Source organism: Acipenser ruthenus, chromosome 1 (genome assembly GCF_902713425.1).
Source record: "Acipenser ruthenus chromosome 1, fAciRut3.2 maternal haplotype, whole genome shotgun sequence".
NCBI classification, from domain to species: Eukaryota; Metazoa; Chordata; class Actinopteri; order Acipenseriformes; family Acipenseridae; genus Acipenser; species Acipenser ruthenus.
This window is the reverse complement of record NC_081189.1, coordinates 23,769,477-23,792,795: the sequence shown is the minus strand read 5'-3', so window position 1 is coordinate 23,792,795 and position 23,319 is coordinate 23,769,477. Positions and strand designations below refer to the sequence as shown.

The window sequence follows — 23,319 nt, the reverse complement described above, 5'->3', positions numbered from 1 at the left end:
ATATAAATGCTGCATGGCAGCTGCAAGGCATTATTCAAGAAAAACTGCTGGAATACATTAGGCTCACATACTGAGCATTTAAGTAAAATGTCACACCCCAGTAGACATGTATTTAATAACATGTTGCTCGGATCAGGAGTCCTTGGCAAACAGGAGCATGGTGACATGCTGGGTGAGTCAGGGTGCCTGTGAGACAGGAGTTATACACTGCCGGTGCTGTTCTGCTGGCCACAGGACACCAGGGTCAACACAGAGGCTCAGTGAGGCAGTCTGGCAGTGGGATCAAAATTCCACTGGGAGGGTCCAATCTGAAACATGCAGGATGCATTCACACTGAGCAGTAAGGACAGACTGGAACACACTCAACATTAGGGTAAGGTGGAATTTGTATAATATTTTAGCAATGTTACTGAAGAAAAAAACACTGGCAAACACCACAGTGGTTTGCTGTTTTGACATTTAGTGATAGAAAACACTTAAGGACATATATTTAGTTGGAACCTGTCTTTACCTCTCTGCACAACTAGAAATGATACAGGCTGTGGAGTACACTAGTAAACTTTGTGTGAGGACAGGGACATTACTGATTTATTTTCATGAAGTGCATGCTTTCCCATTGTGTACACAGCGAGTGAGTTTATATAATAGTTGTTAACAGTACATCATTGTAATAAACATATTAGACTTAAGGGAAATTGTTTTATGCTTTTTTTCATTTTTCGATACCAAACTTTGTTCATTTAAATATGTATACATTAAAAAAATGTATAATTTAGAGTTATCTAACTTGTTTGCCCTTAATGTGTATGTTACAAGTAAGCACAGAGGAAACAAGCAAACAAGTTACTGTTTCACACAAATACGTTTCAGGTCTTAAAAACTGACCACATTGATAGATTGTCTAAAAAATATTTAGGTACAGAGTTGATCAGACAAATAGTATCAACAGTTAAACGTCCTGCAATAGCACACCAGCTGTCAGCACAAGAATAGATGAGGCCAGGAATGATCTTGTACTTTACATATCAGTTCCAGAAAAGACTGTGGTAATTCTAGCAAAAGTTACCAGTCAGTAGAATTCCTATTGCTCGTTGCAGTCTTGTTTAGGGAGTTTTAACAGGCCAGTATAAATATTGTTATGATGTTTTAGTCTAAATAAAAAAATTAAAAAATAAAAACAGCAGGGCTTCTATCATCTGGTATCAACATTATTGCAGATGATGTAATGGTAGATTTAACAGTCACATTTATCCTTATATTCCATAAATAAAATACAATAACCAAGTAGCATTGCCTGGTATTCTGGCATTGTGTAAATATTACTTTGGTAACCAAATAGTTTTTTTAAGTATCTACCGGTATTTCTGTATCATACTTGAATGTATCAGTTTTTACGGTAAAATGAACGTCTTATGAATAAAATATTTTTAATTAATCCATAACTGTTCAACCGCTATTATCCCTGTCAGGTTTGCCAGATAAGACATTTCATTTTTTCTGAAACATTTCAATAAAATACTACCCCATTCTTATTTAGTATATCCCTTTTTTATTCTTTCTGTCGCCCTGAGCTGTCAGGGCACAAAGACATTGCATTTTTTATGAGTGGCATTGGTAATGCGATCATTATTCTAACTTGAAAAGAAAATGTAATCCTAATGAAGCCAAACTACAAATCATTTAGTACACTGTGAACATTTGCAGGAAAATTGCAGTTTTTGTCACTGGACATGCTTTAGGATCATATCCAAAACCAAGGTAGTGAATTTCTCTGTTCCTTAATGGGTCATCCCTGATCTGTGACTTGCATTACAAGAACATAAGCACGTGTTCGTTTGAAACTCCCTTAAACTTTTCTGTGACCCCCAGTTTGAGAACCCATGCTCTAGTCTTGGTAGTTAAAATGTGTTTCCTTGCTATTATTAATTGTGAATTGTATGCATCTGTACTGAATATAAGTGTACTGGTTCTGGTACAAATATCATTCCTTGACTTGTTTTTAATCATGCATTCACATATCGTGTCATATTGTGTGATTGGTGTTTTTCTAAATTAACTGGATGATTGTTTATTATTATTGTTTTATTTTAAGCGTCTTCCTGCCAAGAATCAATATCACACAAAGCGATGATATAAAATGTGGGTGTGACAGAGAAAGAATGAATCTTGGTTATAAATCTCCCTCCCAACCTGTGAGGGCGCTGTTTAAAGGGAACAGAGTGCCCCGGACTGGATGGTCTGACAATTCATTATTCATTTCCAGGGAAAGGTGGAAGTCGGCCATCTAGAAAGGGGGTGGAGCTACGGTACACCAACACAGTAGAACACACACACGATCACAAGTCCAGAGTGAGTGCTAAAGTGCTCATGCTGAAATACAATTTATTTGTGCACAGTTGTGAAGTGTTGTCCGGGTTTAATGCTGGCCTTAAGAGACAGCTCCGGATCTTGTTAGCCGTCTAATAATAACAAACAGTACAATTAGACTCGACAAACAAAAAAACACTCACGGTTAATTCAGTTCTCCTTTCTTGGTTCAGTGTAACCATAACAAAAGGAACAAATCACCTTGCCACGTCCCTTTTTTGTATCGTCAGTCACGCGAGTGCAACCGTTTCTCCTCCAATCCGCGGTTGTAGTTTTGTCAAAGCAGCAAAACTACTGTACTATACAGTGGGTACAAACGTTACCTAATTAAAATGTTAATGCTTTCAAAAGTGTCAAAGGCTTTGCACAGTATTGTTCGTTAAGCTGCAGTCCCTATCTGAAAATGACAGCCGTTCTGATGTGGGAACTACTTTCTATTTTTGATATGGCATTAATAATTGATGAAAAGCAACTTTGCAAATACATTTTGTCCAGAGATGCAAATTAATATATCAGTAAAGGTAAACAAAAATGCGTATTCAAAATTTCACCCTGAGATTGGCCTATTTTCTGCTTAGACAACATTTTTTGACAGCTATTGGGAAGTGAAAACCTTTGTCAAACCTTTGTCAATAGATTTTTGTTTTCATGTTGCACATTTTCTTTGGAGATTAAGTATAATAAATTTCTCCCAATAATTATAATATTTAATTGAATGCACCTCACGGCTTTTATTCCAAGGTTATTCATCTGACTTCTATGTACAACCAACAACTTCTGACAGATTCCAGCCATACATTTTTGTCATTTAGGCTACCCAGCACCAAAAAAACACATAATACTATTACGATTCCTCCTCCTCCTCCTTCTCCTCCTACTACTAATAATAACATTATTATTATTGTTGTTGTTGTTGTTGTTGCTGTTGTTGTTGTTGTTGTTGTTGTTAATAATAATAATAATAATAATAATAATAATAATAATAATAGTAATAATAATAATAATAATACTTTTTGCATCACCTAGGATTGAGAGATAATTTTAAAAATAAAACTATACAAACATAATTTAGGTCATTTATTTACATCATGTTATCAAAGAAACTACACAATGATATCGCAAAAGTCTACCGGAAGCCATAATATTAGTACAGTGCTAGATTTCGAAATGTCACGTTTTTCAATTTTTTGTCAGTTTTTTTATTCAGTTTATGAAAAACTACAAGGCAGTATGTAATTCAATATATTAATATAACATTATTCCGCAGGTTTTTATTGGATTTTATGTAGCAAAATTAGTTAATTCTGTAGGGTGATTCAAAACATATGGCCAAGCTGTATTTTATATATTATATAGAAGCATGGCCTTCACTAGGCTGACCCTGCACACTAGGTGGCCCGTGGATTTTCCACTGTTTTCGGTTTCCATTTTGATCTATAACATTTCTATGTTAACACAGTGTTCCAATCGAGTGGCTGCATCGCATTACCACGGTTATTTATGTACCAAAGATACGTGTTTAATCTGTGAAGCATATGAGGATGAAACTGTTCTTTTAATTGACCTTTGATAGGGCTTTTAAGTTATATGTGATGTACCATTTTCAAGCCAGCATACTCTGCTACAGACGCTACCATTACCAAGCAGTTTGTTTATGTAAGTCATTGTACTTACTGACAACTTGTTTAAAGGATGAAAAACAGATTTCCAATGAAACAATTTCAAATCAAGACATTCTTCTTTCTGGAAAAATTACGATTTTAAAATCAATTTGTAAATTAGCGATTTATTGTTCTGAATGGAGACACTATTATTTAAGCTTTTCTTCTTTTTAAAGCACACATTTCCATTGAAAACTATGCAGTAAATAATTACGCATAGATTAATTAGCATTAACATGCTGAACACCATTTATCTATTAATACAAAATGCTGTGATGCTGTTAGAAAACTAGAATTTGCCAAAATGCTGCCATTCTATACGTTTGTAGCTTACAGCAGGCTTATACCTTAAGGAAACATTTGGATTTCTGATTTATGAACTGTGAAAATATTCTCGCACGTCACAGGGGTCTGTCCCTGATTGTGTTTGAAGTCCAATGCACAGGGCAGGCTGTATCTAGCTTCAAACCGTGAGCTAGTTTGTCTTGTTGACTGCTTTAGGAATATACCATCCAGCCGGGGGACATGCAGTTATTAGGTTGTTTTTTTCTCATGCTGGCGTGAGCACCAACATGAGCATTAGGTATAGAAAGCAGTACAGCAGATCATATGCAAGCAGGGATTAGTATAGGACAAACCATATACAAGGTTGTGTAGGTTGAGTTTGAACTGGAAGAAGTGCATAACCAGAACAGAGTGATGTATTCACTTAAACAGCTACCACCATGGTAACTTTACGCTATGTAAATATATGATGAAGGGTTGCTGGAAACAGTAGGACTAAAGTATACTGTACTGGTATGATATTCATATTATGAAGTATTTACTCTTAGGTACTTTGTTCACAGAGAATCAAATTATTATTATTATTATTTTTTTTTAGATTTTCCACTATTTACTTTCTTTTATCAGTATATCATTTATAAACGTTTTTAAATTTCACCACGTGTATTAATAATGGTAATAAGCTAAATTCTTTGTACGTTAGTTGTGCACATCTATAAGAGGGATTTATTTAACCATGTGGTCTTTGTACAGTTGTATTGGTTATATTTTAATTGTTAATAATTAATGGCCACTTTAACTTGATGTGATCTTTTCTGTCCTTCAGTAATTGGATTCAGTCTATATTTAATGATCTCACCCACAGTGAGGAAACCTGCTCCTGACACTAATAATAGACTTGACTTACACTTCTGTCAGAGCACTGTGGGAGGTTTAGATTTGGGGAGAATCCGTCACAAATAAGACCTCTAATGCTTACAAACCATTCTATTTTTTTGTTTGTTTGTTTTAAAGAGCTTCTAACAAGTGCTGCTGGGATTCCAGGACAGTGTGCAGCTTTTTTCAAATGATTCAATAATTTTAAATAATGTAGTTTTATTTAACAACACAACAAAAACATTGTAAACAAATGCTAAATATATATGTAAGTGGAGTTCACTTGGTCATTCTGTCACTGGATTTGAATGGTATGCAAGACATATATGTGTGTGTGTGTGTGTGAGTGTGTGTGTGTGTGTTAAGGCCTTAGTCCGAAGTCGGTCAATGACATCAATGACCGGGCATTGTTGTCAGAGCCCAAAAACAACAGCCAATGACAGCATTGACCAATTTTGTTGGTCACTGTCGTCATAAAGATTAAAATAACAAGATTGGCCGGGCAAGGACAACATTGCCCAGTACTAGGTGGTCAATGTTGAAACAATCGTAATTGGAGGTAAGGAAAATAAGCAACCCCTGTATATTTTCAAATACTTCATTGCTTTATTCAACAACATTTTTTCAATATTTAAAAGAACCAACTATAGAGATTTAAATTAACAACAACGCATATGGGAAAGTGGGGCACAGTGAGACACAAAAGTTTTAAACGGGCACAGACCTGTAATGCTGAGAGATTAAAAACATCTTTCAGCGTCAGGCTGTAGGCTATGAAGTTATTTATATGTAAAAGGGACTTTAGGTTTGTCATATGGAAAACAAGGAAGCTATGGCCATTCAAATGAATGACCACAACTTGTCTCACTGTGCTCCACTACTTTGAGACAGTACATGGGACAGAATGAGGCGCCCAGATATATAGTAATTGCTTAAACAGGATGCCATCACTTTTATTTACATAACACCATTTATTAAACACAAAACAGTTGACAAAATTAACAAAAATGATATTAGGTTACCACCTTACATTGCCTTAAATATAACTGTTTAACTTAATTACAAAATCAAAGAGACAATTAGCCAACTGGCTTTCTGTCTGGCCTAGAACTACTACTTCAGTAAATCTCAGTGCCTTTTAACACATGTCAAGGTCACAAACCTCTCTCTCAAAATATCAATTCACCAACTAGGATTTTCTCTGGCAAAAGAACAATGGCTGTAATACATGTACGGCCCCTTCGCTGTGTTTAGCGAATTTCAATGTTCACAAAATCAACCTCGAAAGAGAAGTTTCCCACCTGGCGTCTTGTGTGGCCAGAGAACACTGGCCTTGGCAATATGGCCCTAATGCTTTCTTCATTTACTGATGAGATAACTGGAATTTCTGGCATTAGAAATCACGTATATAATCGCACACCCATTACAAAAGCAGATGCACCTGTTTTGCACAGTTATACTGAGAAATAATAAAACAGAGGTAGCAGGCTTTCAGGCTGCATAGGGGACCAAATGCATACAGAACCATAGAGTTTGTATTTTTAAATTGTGTTTGTCAGGGATAATATATAATTGTCTCTGTTGCTCATCAGTTCATGACATATAATCACTAAGCAAGCAGAAAGTAATTGTCTTAAGTAATCCCCAGCAGGGACCAAGCTCCTTAGTTTCTAATGGCAAATACTAGAAAAAAGCATCCTGGAGCGAGTCCTTTTATCTGGCTGTATGGCTAAAATCAGTCATCTGGTTTTGTATTTTTAGGAACGTTACAGAATAATAATAAAAAAAAAAAAAACCTTGTCAGTTATTGTAACTTTATAGTAACTTGACAGTATAACTTTTTTAAAGGCAATATATATTACAGGTGTGTTTTCCTGTTTTCTATTAAGAAGGATCTGAAACCTTAGACAAGTCAATCTAAACTACTAAGCAGTCTTACTCCAGATCAGTTCTGAAAACGTAAAACCTATTTGGCTTTGAAATATTTCTTTGAAGTGAACTACTGCTGTGCTGTCAACACAACATACAGTATGTGATAGATAATAAAGTCTGGATATATAAGGAAATATTTAAAAAAAAGTCACCTTGCCTAATCCGGAATAAAACTTTAACTTGTAATTAATAAGGTACAGCAATTCATTTTTTCTCTGTTTCTTAGAAATAACTAGACATATGTATAAATGGTTTAGTGCAGGGTTTTTTTTTTGGGGGGGGGGTTTAACAAGCATGCTTAACAATTCAATAGCATTAAAACATTTAGTAGACCTGGAATAACAGTTTGTACCTTCTTCTGTCAGTCAGTGTGACAATGGTTTTATTTACAATTGTTAGAACATGAAATACACAAAAATAGAACCAGTATCCTGCAAACAAAAACTTCCAGACTTATGGGAATTTAAATAAACTGTTCAGGGTAAGCTATGTCAGTAAGTAATTATAAAACCTATACTTCAATTGACCAATTCACCTTTATGCTTGGAATAGCAAACCATGTGAATAACAATTGATGGAATATCAGGAATATCATTCAAATGTCAATAATTTAGTTTCAGGTTTCAGTTCTAGAAGTGAATCCTGTTTTCCCAGAGACAGAAGGTAGCAGACATGCACACACACACTTTCACTGTCAAACAACACACACCAATCCACCCACACCCACTACACAGAGAGAAGGATAGGAGGGGGAAGGGAGGGTATCAGGTGTGTGATCATGTATGTTGTAAAAGCATATAGAGAGCTTGAACATTTCTTTTTAAATTCTGTTTAGGGTTTTGTTGCCTCAGAGCATCATGTTCTGAATTGTTAATTATAGCTGGTCTAAATAGTAATGTGTCCTACTAAAGACAACATCAATACAAATGTCTTGGTCGTGTACCCTCATTAGTAGCAATTTTATACCAAATCACTAATAGAATTTCAATTTGAACTGAAAAATGGATTGACTGCACTACTAAGCACCGAAGGAGCATAATAACATTAAACATTATAGATTATTATATATTTCTTAGCAGACGCCCTTATCCAGGGCGACTTACAATTGTTACAAGATATCACATTATACATTATTTCACATTATACAGATATCACATTATTTTACATACAATTACCCATTTATACAGTTGGGTTTTTACTGGAGCAATCTAGGTAAAGTACCTTGCTCAAGGGTACAACAGCAGTGTTCCCCACTGGGGATTGAACCCACAACCCTCCGGTCCAGAGTCCAGAGCCCTAACCACTACTCCACACTCCACATTTGTGTGTTTCACAAATGCAAGCTTTTTTTCTGTTGGCTGCAATATTTCTTGTAACACTAGCTTGTAGCTTATAGAAAGGCTGTGGGGTTTTGAAGTAAGCAGGTTTTTCTGGAAGGTCAACTTATTTTCTTAAACTTAATGGCAAGCAGCCGTCCTCCTCACAGCTTCAGGTAAGTCTGCCAGTTCACTGGATTTGCCTGAAGGTTATATAATCAGATCAATAAAAGGTCTGTTTGATAAATGGGCTAATTGGCATCAAAATGCAGATTTCTGGCAGGAATTAATACAGCAGAAGAAGGGGTATGGTGCTAGTGTTCAGGCTTTTCGATTGTGTATGAGGTGTGGGAATGCCCGGTGATTACATACTCCTGTTGAATCTTAATGCTCTCCTGAAGCATTCTCTCTCATACCCACAGCTTGAAGCCTGCCTCCACTCTGTTGATAGAAACCACAGATGAGTTGCAGTATCTGTATGCTGTACTGGAGGGAAGAGCTCTGTTTTACCTTTGTTTTGTTTTGTTTTTTCATCTGGGAACAATAATAACACCCTGGCACCTGTACTTTAAGAAGGCGGTGGACTTCTAAAAGAAACAATAAAAATGGGTGAAACCTTCAGATTTTTCCTTAAAACCTAATTTCTGGAAATGGACCCGGTTTTCTCGCAGATTGATAAAGGTAGCAGTATGTTTGACTCTTTTTCTCTAATTGGTGCATCCATGTACTGCATTTCAAAGCAGGAACTGGTGGTTTGCAAGCCTTTGTAATTCAATTTTGAATGTGATTGTGTAGATTTTTTGTCACCTGGGGATAAATCCTGGATATGCTCAGGGGGTTGCATAATAATTTACTTACCTTGTAAATATAATTCTTGTGAAATGGTATTGCTTTGTGCTGGGTTGTGAATGTGAGCTAGTTATCCCCTGGCTGTTACTTTGTATTTCACTTGTTGACAAGCTGCAAGTGAACCAATTTTCACTTTAGGTTTTCATTAGCCTTTGTTAAAAAATGGCTTTGTTTCTTATGACAACATATAATGGTAGATTGCATTGCTTAACATAATATGTTTTTTAAAGGTCTGTATAGTCTTTCTCTAATCTTCAAGTCAGCTTAATATTGCATAATTAAGATAACTAAAGAAGAAGCTTAGACCTATGAGGATTATTATATGTAGGATAATACTTGTAGTATTTAAAAAACAAAACTGAATGTTGCACATATTCTTAAGTATGCTAAATGCAAACATTTAACTGCATTTTTATATTGCCAAATTATATGTTCTGTAAACATTTTACACACATTTCACTTAGCACAGAATATTTTTTGCCTATTCTATTTCTAAACATTCTAAATGTTGTCATATATATATATAATAAACTAAGCTAAATATTTTGAAATGTAATGATAGGGATAAACATAATTTGACTTGATAACAACTGGATTCTATAGCATGTTTCCTTTATTGGCTAGATCACTCCAAAAACATAAACCATAATTATAATAATCTTTATTTTATATAAATAATTTAGCCGGCTATATATGTTAAAACAAAACACACAAAACACAAGTACTGCGCAAACTCATAATGAAATAGTGTCTGAAATGCCAATTTAAAGAAATGTGTTTTTAGGTATCTTTTAAAAATATTCACATTCTTTGAATCCTTAATTACCCGTGGAAGAGCATTCCATAACTTAGGTGCATAGCAACAGAAAGCCCTGTCTCCCATAAACCAGAGCCTGGTTTTTGAGACTCAGCATCAGCAGATCGCAAGTTTCACACAGGAGTATATTCAATAAACATATCGGGATGTAATTAACATAAGAGCAAATGCACTGTGTCATAAGAATGACTACTTTAATCTTATTGGTCTCAACGCAAATTGCAGTATACAGTTCAATTTCTTGCGCAATTCAGTAGGATATACGTACTGTACTGTATTATTAATGATGGAAACCCATTACTTTGTTTCTGTTATCATATGCCACGAAATCCACTGGAAATGAATTTGTTCAGTATAATGCTCATGAGAATCACCCAAGTTGTACAGGGAGAAAAGAGTCTGACTTTAAGCAATGACAAGGCGTTATTTGATTTTCCTGGTGAAGGGGCTAGCCAGTGTCCCTGTGTAAAAGACATCTATTTCTGCAATTTGTTTGAAGCCTTACATTGTTGTAGATCTGCACTTATTCAGCCTTGACCATGCAACAATCACTCATGGCTGGATGCAGAATTAAATATCCGGACGAGGCACATTAGGGAATCAGAATCTCTGTCAGGGATGAGTTCATTCATCGGAACTGATTGACATAGCTAAAGAGAATTGTCACTTTCCCTAGACAAGTGAGTATTCTGGCAGGCTAAGAAAACAATATAGAGTGAACGCAACGGATGTCTCATTGTCCATTGAATACCTAGTAGCAGAATAACGTTACTTTTAAACTTTATTATTTAAAGGTATTGTAGAGTATGTATTGAAGGAGAATTACTGGTTTGTCATTGTGTACAACAAAATGGGTTGTACTTAGGTTCATATACAGACAACATGTATGTATGTATGTACTGTATGTATGTATGTATGTATGTAAGGCATCAACTTGCGTATTTTAATGCACTACTTTTTAATTTTGCATTTAGTTTGCAAATCTTTACCTTTTTCTGCAAAGAACATTGCTCAGTATTATTGTTCTACCTGTTTTCATAGCAATACCAAATTATATTTAGATGTTATTAAAAATCGTCTTATCGCTATTATGGAAAAAGGAGATAAATATGCTGCAGAAGTAGCATGTTGTTCAATTGTTTGTTGTCCACCAGTAATGAAAAAATAACAGAAACATTTGTACTGAAGCATATTTTGGAGAAAGTATTCCTTCATATGTCACATTACAAAACATAAGAAAGCATATTTGTGTCAAGTAAGGAGACTCATGAAGGTGTTTTTATAAGCTCAACTTTATGAAGTTCTTTGGCTCTTGTTCACACAAATGTCACAGATGCCCTCTGAATGCTAAATGCTCAGACTTGCTCTAATGGAAGCAAGTCACAGTTTAATCAATACTTTGTACTGGATAAAGGGCCTTTTAACTTTTAAGAAGAAAATCATTACTTTTGCTTCAAAGTACATTGAATGTATTGATTATATTAAAAATGTAATTGCTGTTTCTAGAGTATTGTCATAGGAACATCTTGTTTTATAGAGCTAAGATCATTTATAAAGTATTCATGACTCCACGTAGTGTATATATATATATATATATATATATATATATATATATATATATATATATACAGTATCTATAAATAGTATATGGATAGATAGATATAGCTATAGACACGTTTTGATTTTAGTGTTTTGACATGCCAATCAATGTCTAAAAAACATTAAGGTATACATTCGTGCCCCATATATATTTTCAGAGAGGAGACATCCACAAAATAATTGAATTGAACAATCCTTTATTGCATTTGACAGATCTCCATGCCCATGATGAAACACAATATATTTGTAGTGTGCACGGGGGAAGGCAGCAGTGTCTGGTTTGGGTGCTCGTGAGAGTGTCTGCCAGTAGTGCGAGAGGTCCCGGGCTCGCGCCTGCCCTCCGCCTGTGTGTGGATTGCCTCGCCCTGTGTGATGCACCTGCCTGCATTATCCGAGATCCCTACAATATTTTGGCCCATGGCCTTTCCATTGGCGCTCGATAGCCGCCCCTATACGCTGGCTGAACTATGATGTAATGACTATTGATTGATGATAGCTAATGCCAGCGGGCAGGACAAGTGACACTCTGAGCCACCATCCCCCATATCTTATATCTTATATCTTATAACATGCCAGCGGGTATACGAGTGGCACTACCACCTACCCCCAAAAGGACATACCTTGTAATACAAAATAATCACACAGCTCAAGACTATGATAGATATATTTGTAAAATATAGATAAAGAGGAGTCTTTAGGGTCCCCGAGTGGCTCCTCTAGTTAAAGCGCTGCCGCTGGGACCGTACGATGTCACACAGTTTGGACGGCGCCAGTTAGCGTCCGGTGTTACGCAGATTTCTGTAGCCCCGTAGAATTCTGTATCCACGTTTGATTCCATGCCTGTGCAGATGCAGTTTTTCAAAGCTGGACGTGGATGCGTGATATTCCTGTGCCCGAGTCCCGCTGTGTTCTCAAACACTGCCATTGAGTTCTGCTGCAGTTTGCAACAAATATTGAAAACAAGACCAAACTAATTCTGTAGCACATTTAACACCACTTATTTCCTACAGTACGCTCAGCCTCCTGCGTTGCTCAATACACGAAACCCTTGATTAAAAGTAACCTTATAAAACTGTATTTTTCTTTTAAAACACATTTTAATTTTATTACATCTAAATACTGTTCAGAAACAGAAGAAGCGTTCGCATATAGCGATCTTGATCTACGCAGGCGTCAAATCTAAGGGGATACATAATTCTATGGGGATACAGAAATCTGCGTAACAATGGGCTGTGCAAAGAGGCTGAACTTTGCTGGGGACCCTGAAGGGGGTGCCACATTGGCTCTGACGCTCCCGGAGTGGGGGATGGGAAACCAGCAGGGATTGCTTCTCCTTATTGCACAACAGCGAACCCTACTGGCCAGACACCGAGCACATTCAGAGTGGGTAAAAAGCAGGGCTGATCTCTGTCTCTGGGATCGATAGCCAGCCCACCTCTGCTCTGGATTGCTTGGCGTAAAAGCGATTTTGGCTTTAGGCTTGTGAGATAGGAAGATGCTTATACGCCCTCAGAACGTCTGTGTTGTGTGGGGACAAGACGAGTCCTTACTGATTAATTAATTCAGGGTCTGATCACTGGAGCTTTAAAAAAAAAAAAAAAAGTTAGAAGTTTGGTTGCTAGGTCCGGGAGCTGAAGACATATGACTGCCGATGCGGGAAGTATCATTTGGCGGAGTCAAATCCATAATGCCAGGTAAGAAACACCAAAAAAAGAAACGACAAGGCGGCATAGGCGATAGGGCTATTTATAGGAACTGTTACGTATGTGATTAGAGGGTGGATTCTCCTTTCAGAAACACAACATAGTTTCCAATAATTAATAACAAAAACAGCAGCACTAAAAAATGAAAAACTATTAGTTATTTCAGAAGAGAAACATTTCCTTTTTTTGAGGATCATTTGGTATCACTCTATGTGACAAGCTCCCTGCTCAGTAAAAGATGTTTGGATTTTCTTTGAACTTGAGGTTTAGTGTCAACAGTTTGTTTATGGTTATCTTTTATCGCCATAGTTACATGAGGATTTTGTTTGTTTGATGGGTAGAATAGAAAACACTGAGTTCTGCCAATAGTGGTTCAAGCACAAATTCCTTACACTGAGCGTTTGCTTAAAGATGGCTTTGGTTCAAATGAGACCAGCTATAAGACAGAACTCAACATATAAACACATGGGGAAGATCACATTTGAATTCATGTCACTTATTGTGAAGTGCTATCATTTATTCTTTTTGGTACGTGAAGGTGCATCTTCAAGCTGCCAGAAATCTGTAAATCATCAACATTCTCCTTAAATTAGATCATTTGTCAGTTTGAACGTCTTTTTCTAGAACATAAATGAAAATGAATTTAGTCTGCTGATGCTGCCAGAAGGATTGTTGCTCTGTCTCCATTTCAATTTAGTCTGCCTGTATGTTCTGAATGGTGATTTATCTAGGTCAGTAGCGGCTCCTGACTAATAAATGGGGAGGCTAAATATATATATATATATATATATATATATATATATATATATATATATATATATATATATATATATTGTAAACCGAGATGCAACTCTCGGGTTCGTTGCCCCTTTCAAATCCACTGACCCAACACAGGAACTCGCAGTTTTAGCGCGGTTGCGCACCTTTATTTACAAAAACAAAACAAAAACAAAATAAACACCTAGCTCCTTTTTGAGCACTAACTAAATGTAAACAGGTACCTAACGCACACAGGACAGCTAAGCTGTTTACTTGTTTAACCAAAACAAAACAAAAACACAGTTTTCTAAACAAAACACACAAAAAGGCTATATACAGTACCTTTTTCTTTCTATACGCTTGAGCACACTATCAAGCGGGCTTCTTCACACACAGCAGCCCAGAACAAACTGTCTGAACGCTTTTTAAACCCTGCACCTGGCACTAATTTACAACAATTACCAGGTGCAGGTGATAATTAAACAATAAAATAATTAACAATTTAGTTTGGCAGGGAGATTTTAACTCTCTCCCTGCCACAAACACTCATTTTCCCTGCGCTGGGCTAATTGCCCTGCCACTATATATATATGTAGTCTTAGTCTCCATAGCCTCTTATGATGAGCCGCCACTGATCTAGGTCCATTGTTTTTTAATTGTATGTGATTTTTTAAATATATTTGGAATGTTTTCCTATATGAGCATGAATATCCCAAATCCTATTGAAAGGCTTAAGTGGACAAAAACAGATCAGCATTGTCATCAGAACCTGTCATCAAATGGAAGCCATTTCTTTTTCTTACCTCTCAAGACGGTAAGGTAAGACTTTGTATTGAACTGAGCGTGTTTTGAAAAAGAGCTTTTCTGAGTCGATTGCAGTTCCCCTGCATTCGTGCTGAAAGCTGGGTTGCTGCTTTCGTGGAATCAGCGGCTCCAAATCAATCAGGCTTCCTTTTTTTGCTGTCTGTCGTATGTGAGCGACTGCCTGTGCAGTATTGATTTAAAGGAGTGCATGTGTGTGTCTTTTCTAGCCTACACTCTTGGGGAGAACGCAGTTCCTCCACTTGGGATAGGCTTTGCTGTACCCCCACTGTCGAGCGATTCCGTGCTGTGGATTCATTGCAGTACAATTTTAAAAACAACAACAGCCAGTCAACTGTGTTTTCTTCCACCGGGGCTGTGTTTTCACCTACCCCGCTGTAGAGTAGACGTCACCAACTGCCTAGGCCCGCTCACCCCAGTGTGCCGGGCTGTGACAGGGCTAGGAGCCCTGCACATGAAAAGGGGGCAGGGCAAAGCCCTGCTTTAAAATGTATTTGTTTTGTATTTTGATTTAAATGTATTATTTGTTTATTTTAGAACGGGGTACCCCTCCGCCCCTGTGGAACTTATTATTTTGTATTTGTTTTGTATTGTTATTATTATTATTATTATTATTATTATTATTATTATTATTATTGTTGTTGTTGTTGTTGTTGTTGTTATGATTTATTTATTTATAAATATGACAGCAAAGCCGTATGTTTTTGTTATTTTCATTTAAATGTGTTCTGGCAGAGGCAAGGTTGGCAGCTCGTCCTCTGCCAGTAGTATGTAAAAACCTTATGTAGAAGGTGGCCATCTCCCGAATTGATTAAGTGATTAATTTGTTGCTAATTGGGAGATGGTCACCTGCATAAAAGCCTGCAGCGCTCTGCACTTGGGTTGGTTGTTCGAGAGGAGGAACAGAGCGAGAGAGAGCGAGAGGAGTTTAAAAATAAATCAAAATACAGGATCAGTGAAAGCGATTGCCCAGCCTGACCTGAGTTTTGTTGTGTTTTTTCGAGATTTGTTTTTGTTTGAATATTTATTTTGCTCTGGGAGCAGTGTTTTTTTTGTTAAAATATTTTATTTATTTTGGTTGTTTAAAAATAAAAATGGCACATGCCGCGCCTTTTGCACTGCAGTATTTTCCTTTGTTTTTCTTCCTGCCTCTGGCCTGGTGTCACCACATCGGCCAACCCTGTCACAAGTGGTGTCCGGCATGGGATCGCAGAGGAGTTACGGGAGGTGCCTTATTTTTATTTTTGTTTCTTTGAATTATTAAAAATGGGAAGGAGGCTGCAACAGCAGCAGCAGCAGCCTAAGAAGTGGTGGTCCCTGGTTCCAACTCCATTTGGACCCCCGGACTGGGCAGCCAAACAGGAGCAGAGGAGGATGGAAGGGGCTCCCATGTGCGGCGCCTGTGGCGAGTTTGGGCACGTCCGGGACGACTGCCCTTACGGGGACCCCCAGTATGAAGAGGTGTGGAACCAGGGTCTGGTGGGGGATGCTGCTGAGTGGTTCTGAGTGGTGGACCAGACCCGGCCATCTCCAGCACCCAAGAGGGAGGAGCCCCTGCCGCCTTCGCCGCCGGGAGGGGAGGAGCCCCTGCCTCCTTCACCGCCAGGAGGGGAGGAGCCCCTGCCGCCTTCGCTGCCAGGAGGGGAGGAGCCCCTGCCGCCTTCAACGCCAGGAGGAGAGGAGCCTCTGCCGCCTCCACTGCCAGGGGAAGAGAAGCAGCAGCTGCCTCTGTCTCCACCACTGCCAGAGGGAGGGAAGCAGGAGCTGCCTCTCCCTGCACCACTCGAAGGACCAGGAGAGGATGCTGGCAATCCTCAGCAGCCCCAGCATATGCTGCTGAGCGGCGCAGGGGGGAAAACCGCCACCTCCCGAGGGTCCACTGCCGCCATCGCCTACCGATGGTCCGCTGCCGCCATCGCCTGGGGTTGCCAGCTCTGCTTCGCCCAGCGTCGTCGCCCAGGGATGCCTGCCTTGCACCACCCAAGGATGCCTGACTTGCACTGCACAGGGTTTATTTAGCGGCTATTTCTGCATGCCTTGCCCCCGTAGACTCCGGTATCTCCAGGTGCGCATTTCTTGGCAAACCGGTTTCTTAAAGGTGCTCTGCAATTACACCCTCCAAGGAGGGTCGTTCTCCCAGAATGGAGCCTTGATATTATACTGGAGGCTCTCACGAAGGCCCTGTTTGAGCCCATATGCTCCATGGAGTTGAAGTATCTGTCTGTGAAGGCAGCCTTCCTCTTGGCTATCACCTCCGCAAAGTGGGTCAATGTTTTGGTGGTCGTCTTCTCTTTCAGGGAACCATGGTTACGGTAAGTGACCTAACATTATGAGTGTATCATGGAGAATATGGAGGCTGTCTGACTTTCTGTATGCCATATTAATATTTGTACATTTATCTAGAGAACCATTTGTCAAATTGATTAAACTTGCTAAGATCCTCCTTAACCTCGAGTTATTATCAGTATCAGAATATGAAATATATGGAAGCTATCTTTCTGACCGTCGGTCTGTATGGCTCCCTGCCTGTCTGCTTATCTTCCTGTCTGTATGTCTCTCCAGGGTTTTCCGTATTTAGCTGTTCTGAATCTTGTTAGAGGTACCCAAGAATACTGTAGCTATTGACAGTGATTGCTTAACATGCTGTCGTAGTCAGAAATCAGATAAAGTGTTGCCTTCATCATGCCCTTTGAATGCCAGTTCTTGCTTGCCAAGGTAAACAACAGAATCAATCAAGCGTTTAAGAACCTCACGATGATTTTTTCTTACTTGCTTATTGTGACGTATTGTATCCCTACGCTTCTGCTCATCCAGTTTAACATCAATCCGGATTTGTCCAAACGTTTTGAGTGTAACAGCGGCTCGCAAGTGACTTTGGGAACGATCATGTTTTTGTGCTGACTTGTTAGACAGCCTAGATTGTTGTAGCCAGTGCTATTCCATATTGCCTTTTCTGTACTAAACAAAATACAGTTCCAGCAGTATACTTTAATTGACAGCTACCGGCAAGCCATGGATACCTTTCATAATTTGAATATTGGAAGTGGCGAGTTCAGGTATTTGTACACCACAAGCAATTTGTACACCACAAGCAATCTGAAATATTAATTTGAAGTTCTCAATAAAATTCTCAATAACAGTCTTCAGCTATTGTTATGCCCTTACCCTAGATGCAGGGCTGCTATCTGTCCCAAGGATTTTAAAGCAAAGGACAGGTGGTAGAGCATTCAGTCATGAACTCTGGAATGCTCTACCATGCACAGTGAGAGACACACCGACAATTTTTAAAAATAAATTAAAAACATACTTCTATAATAAGGCATTTATATCTTTATAATATTTATTTTTTTATATAGTTTTATTTCTATTTATTCGGTTAGAGTTGCTTTTATTTGCTTTAAATTTTAAAATGTTGTTTTTATTGTTTATATTGTTTTTATTGTACTAAAAGTACTTCGGAATGTCCTTTTTCTTGTTAAAAGCGCCTTGGGATGGCTTGCCATGAAAGGCGTTTTATAACATTTGATTTGATTTGATTTGATATTTATGTCCCGCCTCTGCTCACTGATGATTGGACAGTTGTAAAATCAGGACATCTCTTTGACTTTCCCATTGGTTAAACTCCCAATTATGTCCCGCCTCTGCTCACTCATGATTGGACAGCTGCATAACAAGGGGCAGATCTTTGACTCTCCCATTTGTTAAACCTACTAAAGATCTTTAACTGTTTATGTCCCGCCTCTGCTCACTTATGATTGGACTGCCGCAGATCTTCTATTGGTTGATTTTATTTTATATACAAAAATTAAATTCTGCACAATTAAAATTATAAAAAAAATTAATCTGTGATCTACTCTTTAGTTGATTAATCTGTCCGATTGATCTGTTAATCGGAGCAGCCCTAGTTTATATACAATATACATTGGTCAAGAATGCCAGAATTATTATTTGCCACGAAATAGATAACAACAATTGCATCTAACCAGACAGGTGGAATATTATATTAGATAATATAATTACTTGTAAATTAGTAAAAAAAAAAAAAAGTTTCTGTATCAGTTTGCTTGTGTAAAGGGCTTACACAAATAACAAATATGGATCTTTGAGCAAATTTAGACTGTGACAGTCCACAATAAAAATGCAACAAGATGACAGACAATGTTTACTGTTTTTCTTTTGTTTTTAAGCAAGCTGGATCCAAATAAAATTATTGCAACATAATCTTTATTCAAAATGTTCCATTAGTCTACTTTGTTCAGAGAACAATCATTAATGCTAATTGATTTTTAACTGATGTTGCCAGAAATCTGAGCAAGCACAGCATGCAGCGCACAACAAAGAAGCACAATAAAAGAGCTGCCTAAACCCATTACGCAAATTGTTGCATAGAGTAAATGTATACTCAGGATAGGGATTTTTGACAAAGAGACACTTTTACTGACATGGTTTTAAATCATAATGAACAAGAAATATCTATCAATGTCTTTATGTGACATAATTATTTACCATACGCACCTCAATCTGGATTTGAGAAATAGTGCCAGTTTTCTCCACTGTTGAAACTTTTCAGACATGGTCCTATGAAGAGTAAGTGGTTACAAATAACCACTAATGTGCCTATAATTTTAAACCATATTAAAACAGAGGTGAGAAAATTAACAAGAATTGCATTCTATTGCAGATGACAAGATTTATCCTAATGAGCTCGACCATGGGAAACTGAGGATGAGAAAGAGGATATTCTGGGACTACCCGCTTCAACTCTCCTGGATGATGGATGGCGAGCCTTTCACTTCCACCGTCCTACCAGCAGGGGATGCTATCCCTAACACAGGCATGACCCTGGAGCAGAAGACTACGTTTGCCTTTGTCATTTTGCTCTTCATTATCCTGGGGATTCTTATTGTCAGGTGCTTCCGGATCCTGCTGGATCCCTACAGGAGCATGCCCACCTCCACCTGGGCTGACGGGCTGGATGGCTTGGAGAAAGGACAGTTTGATTACACTTTAACATAACACCCATGTGGCCTTTGACCATGAATGTCAAGCAGTCTAAAACTGACGAGACTGCTCTGCACTTTGTAAGACTTTGTTTACATGAGGGTGGCAAACCAACGCCTTCTTCTATAAACCTCTTTACCCATCCTGGGAAGAGGCTTCGGACAGACAATGAGATGTGCTTTTTAGCAGTTGGATGATTGCTCCTACAGGGTTTATCCGCTTTTCTAACAAATTAAATTTTTTTTAATGTTGCTTAAAGTTATATAGCTATCAAATCAGAATCCACATTCTAAGGCATGAAACAAAACAATGCCTCCCACTAGGCATTTCTTTGTTAAATGTGTCCAGACTGTTAGCAACTTTTATATGAATTTGTGGAACATGGTAGTGAAAACAACCTTTATATTTTACTTTGCTCCTATTACCTGTCTGTATTTCAAATGTAAAATATTAGTGCATTTTGAAGTGTCATCAAAGTTTCACCAAGGCAACAGCACACTGCATTAGGTTACTGTACTGTGATTAACAAAGCTTGCTTTATGACCTCACTACTGTTGAATATCTTGCTCAGAATTGTGCTTGAAATGCCTTTAAACTCCTGTGTGGCTCTTTTCATACTACTTACTCTACTGTGTTGAGTAGAATTATCTCATTAGTCAATGAAAAGGTATGCATGTACGCCGAGTAAGATGCAACGTTGACTACAGCAAGGATAGTTAAAAAGATGACGTTTTAGATCATTCCCGCATTGAGCCTTTAGTTATGATGAGGTTTGTTATAGCTGGTTGAGGGCCTGATTGCTGCTGTCCACAAAGGAAAAATTTAAAAGAAATACAAATTTAAAAGCTGCTGGGCTATTGCCATGATGAATAAAATTACCAAACTAGATAGGCAAACTGAACGAAACATCTGTGCAAAGACTGTAAAGCACAAATGGGGAAAAATAAAGAAAAATAAAGGTAGAAAATTATAACACTGCAAAACCTGAGTTTCATTATCTGATGTACTGTGCTTTGGTGCCTTCTTTAAATTCCAGTATCATGGTAAGGATCCAGATTCCGATGTCATCTCATTACAATTCACTGCATGCCCTTCTAATGTTCAGAAAAGAGGAATCTTCAGCACAAGTGGTCTTTTTACACAGCAAAGAACATTTTTCATGTTAATTTAATGGCTCATCCTTATAGTGAAACCAAACTTTTTTTTTTTTAATAGCTTAATAAGACACAGTTGTGAAATACGTATTTTTAAAGGTATTTGCTGCTTTGCAACTGTAATATCTAATTTATATTGTTTTTGAATGATATCATAAAGAAAACCAAAGGGAAATTAATATTACAGAGTATGGTGTGACTTACCGGCCTGTTTCCTGTATGTACAATGTCTTTCCTGATTTAGGCCAAGGGATAATAATAGCTAAGGGAACATGCATGTCCTTGTTTAGCACTTCAAGATATAGCATTGCTAAATTATTACAAAAAATATATTGGAGGGGCCATTGTTTTTAATGGTCGGCAACATAGCTGGTTGGACACAAAGTAAACGATTCCCAGTGTTCTTTGAACTGAACCTTCTATGATGTCCTCTTTGCAAAATCCCCCTTGGCCTCAATGTACTACATCAGACATATTGTGTACAATATGATGCCTATTGTCTTTGACCAGATTTACAACTTAACATGATCCCTACTAAAATTGCTCATGTATGTTTTTTCTTTTTAATTTTTATTTTTTTATTTTTTGTTTGTTTGAAGGGATTAGCTCCTTGAAGTGTTTTTCAAAGACACTTGTCTATTGTAGATAAGGCTTACAAATCAGCACATTTGTTAATCATCTTTAATTGTGGATCATCTTACCAGGGGTTGAGTAACCGGTACTAGGATTTAAGTCGATGGTTTTCTAAATGAAAATATAATAAATAGTTTTTTTTTTGAGGGCTGTAGGGCTAGATATTACTAAAAGTTCAATTTCAAGTCGTATTAAGAAAATCCCTATGGTGATGATAATCAGTTGCTGATAAAGAAAATGAAATACAGGGCTAGCTATTGAATGTTCAGACCATCACATCACAAATAAAAGTAACTGCAGACAAATTGCACAACTTCTACAGATGCATACCAGAAGGTCAGATGTCAGTGAAATTCCTCAGAGGTAAAGCTACAGTACGTATAGCTTCAGCATACCATAGCTGACTGAAACACAAGGGGGTTTTTAGCTGGTTTCAGGTTCTATCTCGTAGATTGGGGGGGGGGGGGTCAGTTCAATATATGTATTTCTTTATTTGCAAGCAATTTTAGTTACACGTTCATTTAATCCTGGGCCTCAAACCTATCATAATTTATCATCATCATTCCTAAATATTGAGTCCCTTTCAAGGCTGCTATAATACTCTAATTTGCAGGTGTATGGAGTCTCTGTCTCACTGCTTCTCTGTTCATCACACAGTACATGTTCATCTCTGTTCATCAAACAGTACATTTTTCATTTAATTAGTGACCCCCTTGTTCAATTCTGATGAAACTTGGGAAGGACACTCTTGCAGATATCTAGTTAGCACATGTTATTAAAAGTATCAGAATGTGGTTTTATATTGATGCACCTTGTCTGTCTTGCTGTCTGTCTGTATTACATTTGTTGGCATATTTCTAAAGAGGAGACCTTTTCATTAATATCAAGATATTTTGTGAGAAATTAGTCTGAGTGACTTATCATGCAACAGAGTCCTTATCCCCAGGTATAGGGTATAATGCTTTCCTAAAAAAAAAAAAAATAATCTTTTTTAAAGAGGAGACAATTACGAACAACATGTCATTTAATCCTTGTCATTTAATCTGCAGATGAAAAATCAAAAGGCCTGTTTCTGATCGCGTGCAGGGTAATTACGGGAGCGTTCCCATGACAACATTCTAGAATATAATTTTACAGTTTGAAAATTGATCATATTTTTTCCAGTGTAATACTGTTAATTTGTCGAATTTCTTGAAAAACAAACAATAAATGGTGTGATTTTGTTATAAGCGCTCCACTACTGCAGTTGTGTTACTTGGTTGCTAAGAGACGGCTGGATGTATCAACAATTCTGCACGTATTACTGCAGGAACCTCTGTGAACAGCAACGTTGTCAATTCCCAGAAAGTTTAAACAATACAGCGTTTCTATGTTAGTCTGGTTATCAAACTTTTATTTATTTATTTTAAGAACATGGGGAATGGAGCCAGTAGTAGAGTTCGACCAGAATTTAAGAATGTGGCAAATGCTGCATCTCTCAAAAGAGAGAGGTAGGTTTACAGCGCTTGGAAAATACGATTAACAAACTATGACAAATTTCGATAG

At 37.6% G+C, this 23,319-nt stretch overlaps 1 protein-coding gene across 2 annotated transcripts; it reads left to right on the top strand.

Annotated features, from left to right (window-relative positions):
• Window positions 1-224: 224 nt before the first annotated feature.
• Window positions 225-22,221, top strand: LOC117973192 (cortexin-3-like). 2 transcript variants are annotated; one of them, XM_059022336.1, is made up of 2 exons: window positions 225-373; window positions 19,668-22,221. In XM_059022336.1, exon 2 carries the CDS (start codon window positions 19,712-19,714, stop codon window positions 20,000-20,002), a length of 291 nt encoding a protein of 96 aa, XP_058878319.1. In that variant the 5' UTR covers window positions 225-373; window positions 19,668-19,711; the 3' UTR covers window positions 20,003-22,221. The 2 variants fall into 2 exon arrangements, with proteins under 2 accessions (XP_058878319.1, XP_034780511.1); XM_034924620.2 differs by lacking the exon at window positions 225-373 and adding an exon at window positions 8,861-9,118 and having other exon boundaries at window positions 19,668-20,011.
• The last annotated feature ends 1,098 nt before the right edge of the window (window positions 22,222-23,319 follow it).

Bases quoted from the DNA above. Each gene is read 5' to 3' on its own strand.
- LOC117973192 (XM_034924620.2), top strand. From the start codon at position 9,088: ATGGACCCGGTTTTCTCGCAGATTGATAAAG. The intron at 9,119-19,667 runs GTAGCAGTATGT...ATTCTATTGCAG, and splicing joins TTTCTCGCAGATTGATAAAG to ATGACAAGATTTATCCTAAT.